The sequence below is a fragment of the Medicago sativa genome, chromosome 6 (assembly GCF_051527215.1).
Source record: "Medicago sativa cultivar Bolivia chromosome 6, Bolivia_mono, whole genome shotgun sequence".
NCBI classification, from domain to species: Eukaryota; Viridiplantae; Streptophyta; class Magnoliopsida; order Fabales; family Fabaceae; genus Medicago; species Medicago sativa.
Window position 1 is genome coordinate 2956794 of NC_140754.1, and position 13692 is coordinate 2970485.

The following is a 13692-nucleotide window of genomic DNA, read 5'->3' on the forward strand; positions in this document are numbered from 1 at the left end:
AATTTCCATCAACATTTTTGGTCCCTAAAATGCTTAAGGAAAATGTCACAGGGACTAAAAAGTGTGATTTTATTTTATAGGACTAAAATCAAAACTGTGAATATTTATAGGGACTAAAAACTTAATTAACCCTAATAATAATTCATTTTATTTCTTTTTATAGTAATGGTTGAGATTAAGTTTGTCAAATCTCTTGTACTAAGATAAGATGAGGTGATGGCACACAAAGAAATTCAACCTCAATAAACACAATGATACAAAAGACAAAAGAGAAAACAAATGCAAATTCTTAATGACATGAGTGACACGTAGACCATGAAAGCAACACTTACATGATATAAGTCAATAGTATCATGCTAATAGAAAAGAACACAGTCTCTTTTTTGTTTTCATAATTGTTCTTTTACTTCTTCTTTTTTTAGGCAAATATTTATATAAATAAAAGTAAAATGATACAGAGGCCAGGGGACATTAGACCTGACCCAAGTACAACCCAAACGGGGGATACAACGTGATAAAACATACCATACGATCAACCCTAGTCAATCCTAACAAAACAAACACTCACACACGGGCGCAATCCAGCAAACCCGCGTACGGACGCGAAACCAGATTACAAAAAAAGATGCATTGACGGAGAGTAAATGTGAACTTCTCTTTTAAAAGGGATTTAAACTTTAATTTTTTTTCATAACTTTTTAAAAAAGTTGTTGTAATAAAGTACAATAAAATTTTCTTAATTATATAAATTTAATTTTTTTAATATAATGTCATTATTAAATATAATAGTATTAATTAAATATTTTTTTATGAAAAAATTAATTAAATATAACCATGTTCAAAACTAATATGTATATATTCTTTTTATATTCAAAATTATAATAAGTATTTCTAAAAAAATAAAAAATCAAAGTCAAATATTACTCAATGTGAACTTTACTAAAGTTAGTCAAAGTTTATCTCCTCATTTATATGCTTCTATTTATTTCTCTCACGTGAGATTAAAAATTGAATTTCAATTTTGTATACACTGTTAATTTTAAATTAATATGGACAATGCATATGATATATGCAAGGTTTGGAGTTCAAACTTCGACCACCACAAAAAAATTTATCAACAAGGTTCGGTTTAATAGAAGATGATGGACTCCTACGTGAGATTAAAAATTAAATGTAATCATATCAACACTATGCATTAGAACCATTAAAACTCCGCAATTAAACATCTTTTGACGAAAGTATAACTAGAATGAATGACCTCCTTCAAGTTTTTTTGTTTTGCACCTCATCACAAAGCCGATTCAACTTAATGACATAAAACTTGATTGTTATTGTAGACACAGTTTAGAAACCCAATAAGAATTTTACATATACTAGACCATCGACCCGTGCTGACGCACGGGTCATATCAATAGTAATAATTGACAATGAAATAAAATATTAATATAAAAGTGCAATGGCATAGTTCATTTTATAATGAAACATCTACTCCGCGAATATAACATAATATTGAAATAGCATGAGTCGTCTACAGTTGTGAGTCGTTAAGTAGATGTCACCCGTGCTGCCGCACAGGTCATATACAGTGTAAAAGTAGTAGACAAAAGCAAGATTATATCGTACAGTCCCAATTTAATATTCACAAAAATATCTCTTTGGCAACTCAAGGCCTATCTTGATTCTTGACCTGTTCTGCCTCCACTGGAATTGCAGATACCTAACATAAACACAAAGTTGTTCAGATCATGTAAATCATACACTTACTTAACAAAATATTAACAAAAATAATTCAACGAAAGTTAATGTATTCGCTTCAAAATGTGTACCAAATACATCAACTTTTATTACTCAGAGAGATGTCCAGATACATCAAATATTATAAGATATATATCAACGCTTGCCGAGTAAACTCTTGAAATGCATGCAGAGAACAAACATAAACCTTATAATCTTATAAGATATACTCCCTCCGTCCCTTAATGTAACCACCCATTTGATTTTATTTTTGTCCCTAAATGTAACCTCCTTTTCAAATTACTAGATGCATTTATTACTTTTTTCCTAAACATACCCCTAATTAATACTACTAACTTGTCTTCAAATATGAATAGACAAATTTAATACACATACAAACAAAGGACAATTTGGTAATATTAATACACAAAACAGACACATTAATTACACTGACAACTTTTCTTAAGAAATGTGAAAAATGCAAATGGGGGTTACATTAAGGGACGGAGGGAGTATTCTAACGTTTTTAAATCACTGTTGGTTATTTCTGTCCATACTAACACAACTTGCGGGCTGTTACACATTTTTTTCATGCAATCCTGCAATTAAAAAAACCATACATATTATAAGAAATACTCTAAATTAAGCATAAGGTGTCTAAAGAATAGATCAAAAGAGCACAATCACAAATAGCTTTCTAAACAGAAATTCTTAGTTCTCAGACAAATTGCAATGCTATAATCACCAATGTTCTTCAAAAAAAAATCTAGCAGTAGAATAGAGAGAAAACTCATACATGCTTTGAGATCATAAGTCCCAACCATGCAGCTAGATTTGAAGTCAAATAAACTATAAAATGAATAACAGCAAATAAATACTTTAAGAATATGAATGCTTTGAAAACAAAATAAGAAAGAAATAATGTTTGGACTGTTAACAAATGTGTGCGAAGGATGCCATGAATAAAATTCAAATAAGAAAGCCAACAATATGTACTAATGAGCTATCAAAGGTACTATTTGGTGCATAAGGATGTCAAATCCAACCAAGTTTGCAGGATCTTCATTCTTTAAATAGTGATTAATCTCTTCGTTCAAAGTATACATAATCCATGCTACATGTCATTAATGGAATTAAAGCAGTACACCAAATGATTTAAGGCTTTACTTAGTTTCTCATTTTTTTGTGATCTATGTTAAGATTATTGATACCATGAAAAATAACGGCACTAATAATATATACGAACCAACAGTAGCAAAAGGTACAAATTCAACTTACTGTAAAGCGAGAAAAGCTACAAATTCAACTTACGGTAAAGTGGGAGTTCTCAATTGAAAGAACCATTTAAAAATGAATGACTTAACAAATGAATTCAACTTACAAATTCAATGTAGCTAGGGACTTTCATTAGGCACAATTTTGTATTATAAACCTAAAGGACTAACATAATGAACCATTTAAACAAATGAATCACTTAACATATAACACCTAGGTATACATTCAAGGTTCATACATAGTCCTAGTTTGCATAATTAGAAGATATTTGCCAAAAAATAGAAAGTATCCATGAATTTGATAGAGTAAACGATTCTAGTTTTGTTAGATTTCTTTACAACTACCAAAGGATTTCCACACAAAAAAAAAAGCAAAAGTTGCACTTCTGCTATGTCTTTTTTGTTTCCTTTACAATAGTTCAAATTCCTAAATGGCAAAAGTCTTAATAGTATTGAACTTGATTGAATCAAAATTAGAAAACCAAAAAAATAATAGAAAATTAAATATCATTTTTGCAATACCATAATACTACTCTATTGATTAGTAACTAATTGAATACAAATTTAGGCAAAAAGGTGTTTTATTGTTTCTATTAAGAGATTGCCGAAAAAATTACCGTGTCGGTGGTGATATCAAAGAGACTGGATCTACGGCGACGGCGATTGAGATTACTTCGGCGGAGAAAGTACTTCTGAGCATGACTTTGGCGAAAAACAATAGTACTTCGGCGAAAAAATTACCGTGTCGGTAGGCACTGGATATACGCGGCTAACCTCAAGACAATCACCAAAAGTATTAGTTCCCTGTCAGCACACACACCCTCTACCAATCCGAGCTGCCTACCCGAAAGACCAGCAGCACAGCAAAGGGAAAAACGGAAAAACAACAGCGAATAAACACAGGAAAACATCAACAAAGAGCTTCCTGAAAAAACAGAACGGTTGTTGTCACAAAAAAGGGAAAACAGCCCAGTAAAACACCGATCCCAACCCAAAACTCCACAGTTATCTTAGCAAGCAATCCTTTGGATTTCAACTCCACTCATAAAATAAACATGAAGGAATCCTGACTCTATGTAAACACCATGTCTACGACATCGCCTTAATCTCCTCCACCATCTCGACAGGCCCTTTGTTATGATTATTAAAAATTAATAATGATTATTACATTCAGAATGATTATTAAAGTTAATTCTAAAAGAAAGTAAGAACTCACATGTCACTAACTTTCAGCCATAATAATATGCATAGTTATCAAGTCATTATAGTTTAAGAAATTATCAAACTGTAATGGCCTTTTGTCATTATTCAGTATGAATAAAAGTAACATGGTATCACATGTAAAGATAAGTATCATAAAACAATCATGCTTAACCACCCTATATGCAACCATGCTCAATGCATCAAACAGGAAAATGAACCAACTTACCTAGCCTGAGCATAATTAAAAGGACAAATAAAACAAAATCAAGAATTTTACTACCTCAGACAAATACAACATTTCTCTTTTTCTTCTAAAACAAAATCACTAACGCAAAACATACTCACAAAAAAATGAGAAGCAACTCTCAAAAGTTTTAGAGTACTAACAAATTACAGGGAGGTTCAAGCAATCATACATAAAGAATAAGGTCCCTCGATAAACTAAATTTGTTATGACTTATAGAAAGAATTCTAAATTCTACGGAAATTCATCCATTATGATAAAAATAAGACCAAGAAGAGAAAAAATTACATAAAAAAGATTAACTTTCAACATGTAGTGCTGCATCATTATAGATAAAAGATTAGAACACTTAAACATAAATTGCCACAATCGAACTATTTTTCGATGCACGGCAAGTAAATCACCTAATTAATTTATAAATAACTTATTGATATTAACATAATTAGCATTCTGTAACATAGCTTACTATCAAAATGTAAAATTAAATAGTCAATTGGTCTATTTTGTTGAAATTAATTACCTGAAAACCCATACTGGAATATGATATTGTACAATCCGTTTGAGAATTGGAAGCATATTAATGTTAGGATATGTATCACTGTAATTTAAAACACTGCAATAAAGGAAGAGTGCAAATCAGACACCAGATCACTAATGAAATGAAGGAAAAAAAAGGACATATTATCAAAATTCAAGGAAGTTTTTTCACATAGATCATGAAAGTACTTCATTATTTTAGAGAAAACTCAAAGCACTTCAATGGCACAAAGAAAAGGTGTTGCATGAGAGTCATGTGGAGAAAAAAAATAAAGATAGTAAAAGAAAGAGAGAATGTGAAAAACTACCTTCATAGTTCATCCCACCTCTGCTGTAAACTATTTAGAATTATGGTAAGCAAGTAACCTTAAGCAAGTAAACTATTTGCAATTGCTGCTGCATAAAATAGTTTATCACCAATCTGACCACGGGTAAGGAAAAAAAATTGCGAGCCTTCACATATACTAAGGAACAACAAACCTAAATATAATCACCAGGAACTAAAAGAATACAACAACAACAACAACAACAACAACAACAACAACAACAACAACCAAGCCTTATCCCACTAAGTGGGGAGGGACTAAAAGAATAAAATGAAACAAAATTATACTCAAAAATCAATTTCCCATTAAAATTAATTTTTTTTTATCGAAACATTAGACTCTAACTAAATTAGTTTTCTCTGGGTATACACATAAAATTAAAAGAAAAGAAATGGAAGTAGGAAATAACATGTGGGTATCGTGAGGACATGAAATTATAATTTTAAAACAAAATCAAAGATAGGATTTAAATGCAACAACTATTGACGAAAATAAACAGGAAAGAAGGGAAAACTTACCAAATTGTTAGGAACCGAAAAAGAAGAAGCAGGAGCAGAAGAGTTTCAAGAACATCAAGTCTCCCAGTCACAAAACATAAGCAAGTGTGAAATAGAATATAAAAGGAATCATCAATAGAAGGGAATAAAAAACCAAAATCAGATTATAAATAAACACTTAAATGATAAACGTTTAATTAAGTTGTTCATCTAACCATAGACCAATTTGAGTAACAGCCACAAACAAAGAATTAGTGCATAAATCACTCTGAAAATACAAAAACAAAATGATATAGGATCAAACATTTCATCAAACAGGTAATAGGGGAAAACAGAATTGAACCAACAATTTTTATATTTCATTTATGAATTTGGGGATGATAACATGCAACCTATTTCCGTGGTAAAATACTATAACCTAAAAACATAACAGCGATGAAATTTGATAGAAGAAAATATGCAAGTGTATGGAGGAATTCATATGTAGGAAGCGAATAAAAAACCAAAATCATCAATGGAATCATAAATCGAAATCAATGCAACGAAAACACTAATATCTGTCCAAAAAAAATTCTAATCAAAATTCACAAACTTAAACAAAATCAAAAACAGAGAAAAAAATCACAATTGGGCTTTAGATTAAGAACAAAATCGATCTTACTTAGATTAAGAACATCATGAACAATCTTTTTCTTTATATTGTCATATTGATGTAAGAACCGGCGGCAAAGCAACGACAGCCGACGTCAGAAAAGGGTTGACGGTTGATAAATGAATCGGCCGTCGAGTTCAGCGACTTGGAGGCACGGATCGGCTGTCGTTGAAAAAGGGAGAAGCATATAAATTTGTAGATGATGATGGCGGAGGAGAAAAGCAAGAAATAAAGGTGTGAAAATAGGAGATTAGGTGTGAGGAGATTAGGGTTGGCGGTGGTGATGATAATAAGAGGAAGAAGAAGAAACGCGTTTTTGTTTTGGGAAAGAGAAAACGTGTGTGTTGTGGTGTTTTGTTATAAGCTTCTGTTATGAGCAACAAAATAGTAATATGGTTTTAATTGTTTATCGGTTTAATTGTTATTATGTTTATTGGTTAGGGTAAAACAGGAATTTTAGTCATTAGGGTTTAGGAAAAATTAGGGCTTCAAAATTGGCATGGGTTAACTTTTAATTGTTTATTTATCGGTTTAATTGTTATTATGTTTATTGGTTAGGGTAAAACAGGAATTTTAGTCATTAGGGTTTAGGAAAAATTAGGGCTTCAAAATTGGCATGGGTTAACTTTTATATATAGATAGATTAGGGTTGGCGGTGGTGATGATAATAAGAGGAAGAAGAAGAAACGCGTTTTTGTTTTGGGAAAGAGAAAACGTGTGTGTTGTGGTGTTTTGTTATAAGCTTCTGTTATGAGCAACAAAATAGTAATATGGTTTTAATTGTTTATCGGTTTAATTGTTATTATGTTTATTGGTTAGGGTAAAACAGGAATTTTAGTCATTAGGGTTTAGGAAAAATTAGGGCTTCAAAATTGGCATGGGTTAACTTTTAATTGTTTATTTATCGGTTTAATTGTTATTATGTTTATTGGTTAGGGTAAAACAGGAATTTTAGTCATTAGGGTTTAGGAAAAATTAGGGCTTCAAAATTGGCATGGGTTAACTTTTGTTATTATGTTTATTGGTTAGGGTAAAACAGGAATTTTAGTCATTAGGGTTTAGGAAAAATTAGGGCTTCAAAATTGGCATGGGTTAACTTTTAATTGTTTATTTATCGGTTTAATTGTTATTATGTTTATTGGTTAGGGTAAAACAGGAATTTTAGTCATTAGGGTTTAGGAAAAATTAGGGCTTCAAAATTGGCATGGGTTAACTTTTATATATAGATAGATTAGGGTTGGCGGTGGTGATGATAATAAGAGGAAGAAGAAGAAACGCGTTTTTGTTTTGGGAAAGAGAAAACGTGTGTGTTGTGGTGTTTTGTTATAAGCTTCTGTTATGAGCAACAAAATAGTAATATGGTTTTAATTGTTTATCGGTTTAATTGTTATTATGTTTATTGGTTAGGGTAAAACAGGAATTTTAGTCATTAGGGTTTAGGAAAAATTAGGGCTTCAAAATTGGCATGGGTTAACTTTTAATTGTTTATTTATCGGTTTAATTGTTATTATGTTTATTGGTTAGGGTAAAACAGGAATTTTAGTCATTAGGGTTTAGGAAAAATTAGGGCTTCAAAATTGGCATGGGTTAACTTTTGTTATTATGTTTATTGGTTAGGGTAAAACAGGAATTTTAGTCATTAGGGTTTAGGAAAAATTAGGGCTTCAAAATTGGCATGGGTTAACTTTTAATTGTTTATTTATCGGTTTAATTGTTATTATGTTTATTGGTTAGGGTAAAACAGGAATTTTAGTCATTAGGTTTAGGAAAAATTAGGGCTTCAAAATTGGCATGGGTTAACTTTTATATATAGATAGATTCACATTAATTAAATTAAAAAAGCAAGAAAGGGAGAGGAGTTGGAAGGAAAGGGTAAAGCCTTCCTCACTCAGGTTAAGTTAAGCAGTCTTTCACTATTTTGACTGCTACTATCTTTCAATAATTTTCTATATAAACCCCCCTCTTTACTCTTCACGTTTCACTAACATTCTTCTTCTTCTTCTCTCTAATACTTTCAGTTTCATCACTTTCATTGAAACAAAAATTGTTTGAAAATGGCTATGAAACGTGCTGCTTCAACCTTGATCACTGCTTCTTCAAAGATTTCATCACTTTCTTCACCTTCTTCCATCATCACCAGGGACCTTCATGTAAGCTCAATCTTTTCATTCATCTTAATTTCATTCAATCATTTGGCAATTTGTTTATTCATCTTTTCTTAATCAATTTTTATGCAATCATTAATATTATTAACAATTCAATTTATCCAAAAATAATAAAAAAAAGATAAATTAAGAACTCAAAAGAAGCTTTGGTGTGATCTGGTATATGTCAATTTTCTTTGCTCTTTCTTGCATGCATCTTGATGATCCGTGACATTCACGCGATGTCAGTATGCCACCCCTTGTCTCTTTCAACAGTCAACACTTGTCACATACACCCTCCGGTCACTATTATAAGCAAAAACATTTTGAATTCATTCATTTAATGATGTATGTAGTCTATAATAAAGACCACATACATCATTAAATGAATGAACCTACAATATTATTTTTTTGCTTATAATAGTGACCGGAGGGTGTATTGAATACTCGTCAAACTTATCTTAAAACTTATCAGTTAAGATAAGTTCAAAGAAATTAAAGTTGATCTCACCTTTTATAAATGAGTCTTAACGGTGGTCAATGAGAGAGTGGGTGTTTTTTTGTTGGCTGGAGTTGAAACCCAAAATCTTGCATATATGATGCATTATCACTAGCAATTGAGCTTAGCTAAGCTCGGAGGACACAGTGAGTTTTATTGAAAAGAGTGCGTTTTTAGACCTTATGTTTAATTAAGGGCAACATACATGGTATTTGTGAAAAAAAAAATCATATTTTTTAAAATTAAATAATTATTTTTAGAAGTTTTTTTTTTTGAAAAAATCAAAATGGGATATATTAACAACGGCGGTGAAACACTCCTAGTACAAGGTGTACTAAAGGAGCCACCCCGAAAAACAAATGTTTCCGTGCATTATTTTTTTAGGGTCATCCTTATATTATAATAAACCACTTTTAATTCCGTGAGTTTATCTCAGTTGGTATGGACAATGCATAATATATGCAATGTCCAGGGTTTCGGCAAAAAAAACCACTTTTAAAATTTAACATTAAAAGAAAATTAAAATAATCACTTTGAAAAGTTTTTATGAATATAAAACAATCACTTTCTAATTAAATAAAATAATCATTATATTATACTCCATCCGTTTCAAAATAAGTGTCGCTTTAGTTAAAAAAATTGTTTCAAATGAATGTCGCTTTCAGTTTCCAATGCAATGATAACTTTTTCTTTTCAATTGTACCCTTCAATTAATACTCTGCACACTACTTCTAAAGTATTACTTTTAAAACTAACCAATAGTTAATAAGGATAATTTGGTAAAATAACCATTATTTTTCTTTTAATCATTGCATTTCTTAATATGTGTGTAAACACCTAAAACGACCTAAAACGCCACTCATTTCTTGTAAGTACATATATTAGAAGTGCAGTCCACGTAAGCTCTTCCAAACCCCCTTTTAAATTTTGTGGAATAAAATTGGTGTAGGGTACACCGTACACTATCCATTATTAAATGTGTGCAACCCTACATTAGTATCATCATTCATTATACTTGTCTAGGACTAAATTTTTGGTGTAGCTAAAATAATAATGTTAAAAAAGTTTGTCCAATGAAATTAAATATCATATACAATTTCACCCGAAACAACAGTTTTAGTAGTTTTATTTGGGTTTGTTTTACGAGGAGAAATCTATTTGTAACTCTGATAATTGTTAATTGGAAGAAAATGAGCCGTTAGTTTTATCTAACATTTCATTTTTATATAGACATCCTTCATATGTAGTGGATCCGCCCATGTATTATAGTGAATTATTCATATAATATATTTAGTTGATTTAATGTTATCTTTTATGGGTAAACAAATATTTTAGTCTTTAAATGTGTGAAGCATTATCGGCGTAGTTTACAAGTTACTCTTTTGTTTGTAATTTTATAGATTAAATTGATCGAAAAAAAAAAAAAACACACACACACACATTCAAAGACTAAAGTACCTAAAATGACTAACAAAATTTACATTTTTGTAATTTTGATCATTTAAGAACTATAATAACAATGTCTCATACATTCAGATATCAAAATGGTTGTTAAACCTGTCTTTTATCTATGCTTGTTTTGTTCTTTGACTTTTCTTATGCATTTCCATATATTCTTTTCTGTTGTTGAGAATAGGCCTCTGGTGGAAAGAAGAAGATTGTAGGTGTGTTCTACAAAGGCGGTGAATATGCTTCCTTGAATCCCAATTTTGTTGGATGTGTTGAAGGAGCATTAGGTATACGCGAGTGGTTGGAATCACAAGGGCATGAGTACATTGTCACTGATGACAAAGAAGGACTCAATTCTGGTTAGCATTATGCCAAATTAATCCACCCTCTTATTACGTCTATGCCGTAATTAAACTAATATATATACTTACGATTTTAAACATTTTTTCGGTTAAAATTTTACTTGAATACAAAAATATGCAGATAATATCTCAAGTTTGTGATTGCTTGTAACTTATGACTAATTGTTGTCCTGTTGCCAGAACTCGAGAAGCACATTCCTGATCTCAATGTCCTGATATCCACACCATTTCACCCTGCCTATGTCACTGCGGAAAGAATTAAGAAAGCTAAGAATTTAGAGCTGCTTTTAACCGCCGGCATTGGTTCTGATCACATTGATCTCAATGCAGCGGCTGCTGCTGGTTTAACCGTCGCAGAGGTCACAGGAAGCAACACTGTGTCGGTTGCTGAGGATGAGCTCATGAGAATTCTCATTCTTGTGAGAAATTTCTTGCCTGGTTACCATCAGGCTATTACTGGAGAATGGAATGTTGCTGGCATTGCACATAGAGCCTATGATCTTGAAGGAAAGACTGTTGGAACGGTTGGTGCTGGACGAATCGGGAAACTTTTACTCCAAAGGCTGAAACCCTTTAACTGTAACCTTTTGTATCATGATAGACTTAAGATGGAGCCTGGATTGGAGAAAGAAATTGGAGCTCAGTTTGAGGAGGATCTTGATGCTATGCTTCCGAAGTGCGACATTATTGTTATGAACATGCCTCTCACTGATAAGACAAGGTATAATTTTAATACTAATAGCATTCTATTCAAGTTATTTTTGACGCTTGAAATCTGAAGTCAATAAAGGAATTCATAGATATTCCAATATCAAAATGACTTGGTTTTGAATGATGTGTGTGAGTATGTATTCCATACGTTGTGTATTCAAGCTTACGGTTAGAGATTATAACCACTGCTTAATAGTTAATACTACGATCTAGTTTACAAGATTACCTCTATCAACTTATTAGTAAACTATGAGTATTACTCAAAACTACGAGTCATAATCAACAACAGTGACTGATTTTATTTTATTTTTTGTGATTCAGAGGATTGTTTGACAAAAATAGAATTGCTAAGTTGAAGAAAGGTGTCTTGATTGTCAACAATGCTCGTGGAGCACTTATGGATACACAAGCAGTTGCTGATGCTTGTTCTAGTGGACACGTTGCAGGTAATTCTAAAACCAGCTGACATAAAATGTGTTTCGAAGCAAAACAAAAATCTATGTTTGAAGTAATGTAACACCTGAGTTTCATCTTATAGGTTACAGTGGTGATGTTTGGTTCCCACAACCAGCCCCAAAAGATCATCCATGGCGCTACATGCCTAATCATGCTATGACTCCACATATTTCTGGAACTACCATTGATGCACAGGTAGTTTATCTTCGACAGAATTACGTCACTCCTTTATCTTAATTTCTAGTTTCTGAGTTAGTCCTTTAATTCTTTTTCTCTTTTCATTTTACCCTCACACTTGCATGCATGCTCTTAAATGATAATTTTGAGGCAAACTGTAGGGCCATGTACTATGAGAAATGCAAACAATCATGTAGCACCGACACTTCAGATTGTAGGCGTGTCTGGCGTCCGACACGTGTTAATGTCCAATGATAATTTTGAGGCAAACTGTAGGGCCATATACTAGGAGAAATGCAAACAATCGTGTAGCACCGACACGTGTTAATGTCCAACATGTGTCAGTGTTACCAATGTTTGTGTCCTTGTTTGTGCTTCATAGATACAATGTGATTATGTGATACATCAACTGTGTCACGAGTCAAAATCCAAAACTGTTTTAGAATGCCAACATTGTTAATGTTCTAGACTATGCAGAACTAGATTGAAACTAAAATAAATACTGAAATGAGTAACGTTAAACTGGTTAAGATAAAGGACTAATCGAGCAATTTCGTCTTTAGTTTTCTAGACATTAGCATACATACCCTTGTCCCTTGTTCTTTGGTTAACTTCTTTGACTACATTTTCTGCATTTTTTGGTGAAATACTTATGATGATAATTGAAATGTGTTCAGTTACGTTATGCTGCTGGAGTCAAAGATATGCTTGAGAGGCACTTTAAGGGTGAAGACTTTCCTGAACAGAACTACATTGTGAAGGAGGGTCAATTGGCAAGCCAATACCGGTGAATGTAGTATCGAAGAGTGGTTCTGACTTCTGAGTCTTGTGGTTTTAAGGCCAATGAATTACTAAATAAAGATATCCGCGGCATTGTAATAATGTACTCAGCTTTGTTGAGATTGAAACTTGTTTAATAAAACTGCAATGGACACAAGTATCATTCTTGTGTTTTTTCTGAATTTGAATGTTCTGTTAGTAATTAGTGTATGTTTAAATTGAAACAATTCAACCTTTCAATTGAAAATATTTATCATGGTTATCAACTCCACAAGATGTCATCTTTCAGAAACTGTTTCGTCAAATTTATAACATTTGAGTTTGAATACCTTTTTTAGGCTAGAGAACTCATATCAGTTCATTATGAATAATATCTTTCATACATAGAGTTGCAACATAAGGTCTTAAGTTTGAGGTTGGAACAAACTCAAATATAAAACCTTTTATTACATGACCTAACTCATGATTCAAAAGTATGTGTATTAAAATGATCTATCTGTGATGCACAAACACAAATTAATGTAATTGTATGTGTCAGTGTCAAACACAGACATGTGTCGAATGTCAAACACGTCTTTGATCAAAAGTGTCCGTGCTTCAAAGTCTACTACTTACTACTTTGGAATCTAATTCAAAAATCATGTTAT

The 13692-nt window shown here is 31.8% G+C and overlaps 1 protein-coding gene and 1 long non-coding RNA gene across 7 annotated transcripts; one reads left to right on the forward strand and one right to left on the reverse strand.

Annotated features, from left to right (window-relative positions):
• Positions 1–1520: 1520 nt before the first annotated feature.
• Positions 1521–6881, reverse strand: LOC146912052 (uncharacterized). 6 transcript variants are annotated; one of them, XR_015015334.1, is made up of 8 exons: positions 6477–6879; positions 6031–6083; positions 5837–5896; positions 5301–5385; positions 4976–5068; positions 3626–3933; positions 2270–2333; positions 1521–1717 (listed from the first exon to the last, which is right to left on the reverse strand). It is a non-coding gene; the product is annotated as an uncharacterized LOC146912052 (long non-coding RNA). The 6 variants fall into 6 exon arrangements; XR_015015332.1 differs by having other exon boundaries at positions 5301–5388; positions 5837–6083; positions 6477–6881; XR_015015331.1 differs by having other exon boundaries at positions 5837–6083; positions 6477–6880.
• Positions 6882–8310: 1429 nt separating this feature from the next.
• Positions 8311–13227, forward strand: LOC146912053 (formate dehydrogenase 1, mitochondrial-like). Its single transcript, XM_085718771.1, has 7 exons — positions 8311–8359; positions 8486–8617; positions 10747–10918; positions 11102–11642; positions 11954–12078; positions 12171–12283; positions 12943–13227. Exons 2-7 carry the CDS (start codon positions 8522–8524, stop codon positions 13054–13056), a joined length of 1161 nt encoding a protein of 386 aa, XP_085574897.1. The 5' UTR covers positions 8311–8359; positions 8486–8521; the 3' UTR covers positions 13057–13227.
• The last annotated feature ends 465 nt before the right edge of the window (positions 13228–13692 follow it).

Coding starts and splice junctions, on each gene's coding strand:
- LOC146912053 (XM_085718771.1), top strand. CDS start 8,522: ATGGCTATGAAACGTGCTGCTTCAACCTTGATCACTGCTTCTTCAAAG. Junction 8,618..10,746: donor TCATCACCAGGGACCTTCAT/GTAAGCTCAATC, acceptor TGTTGAGAATAG/GCCTCTGGTGGAAAGAAGAA. Junction 12,284..12,942: donor GAACTACCATTGATGCACAG/GTAGTTTATCTT, acceptor AAATGTGTTCAG/TTACGTTATGCTGCTGGAGT.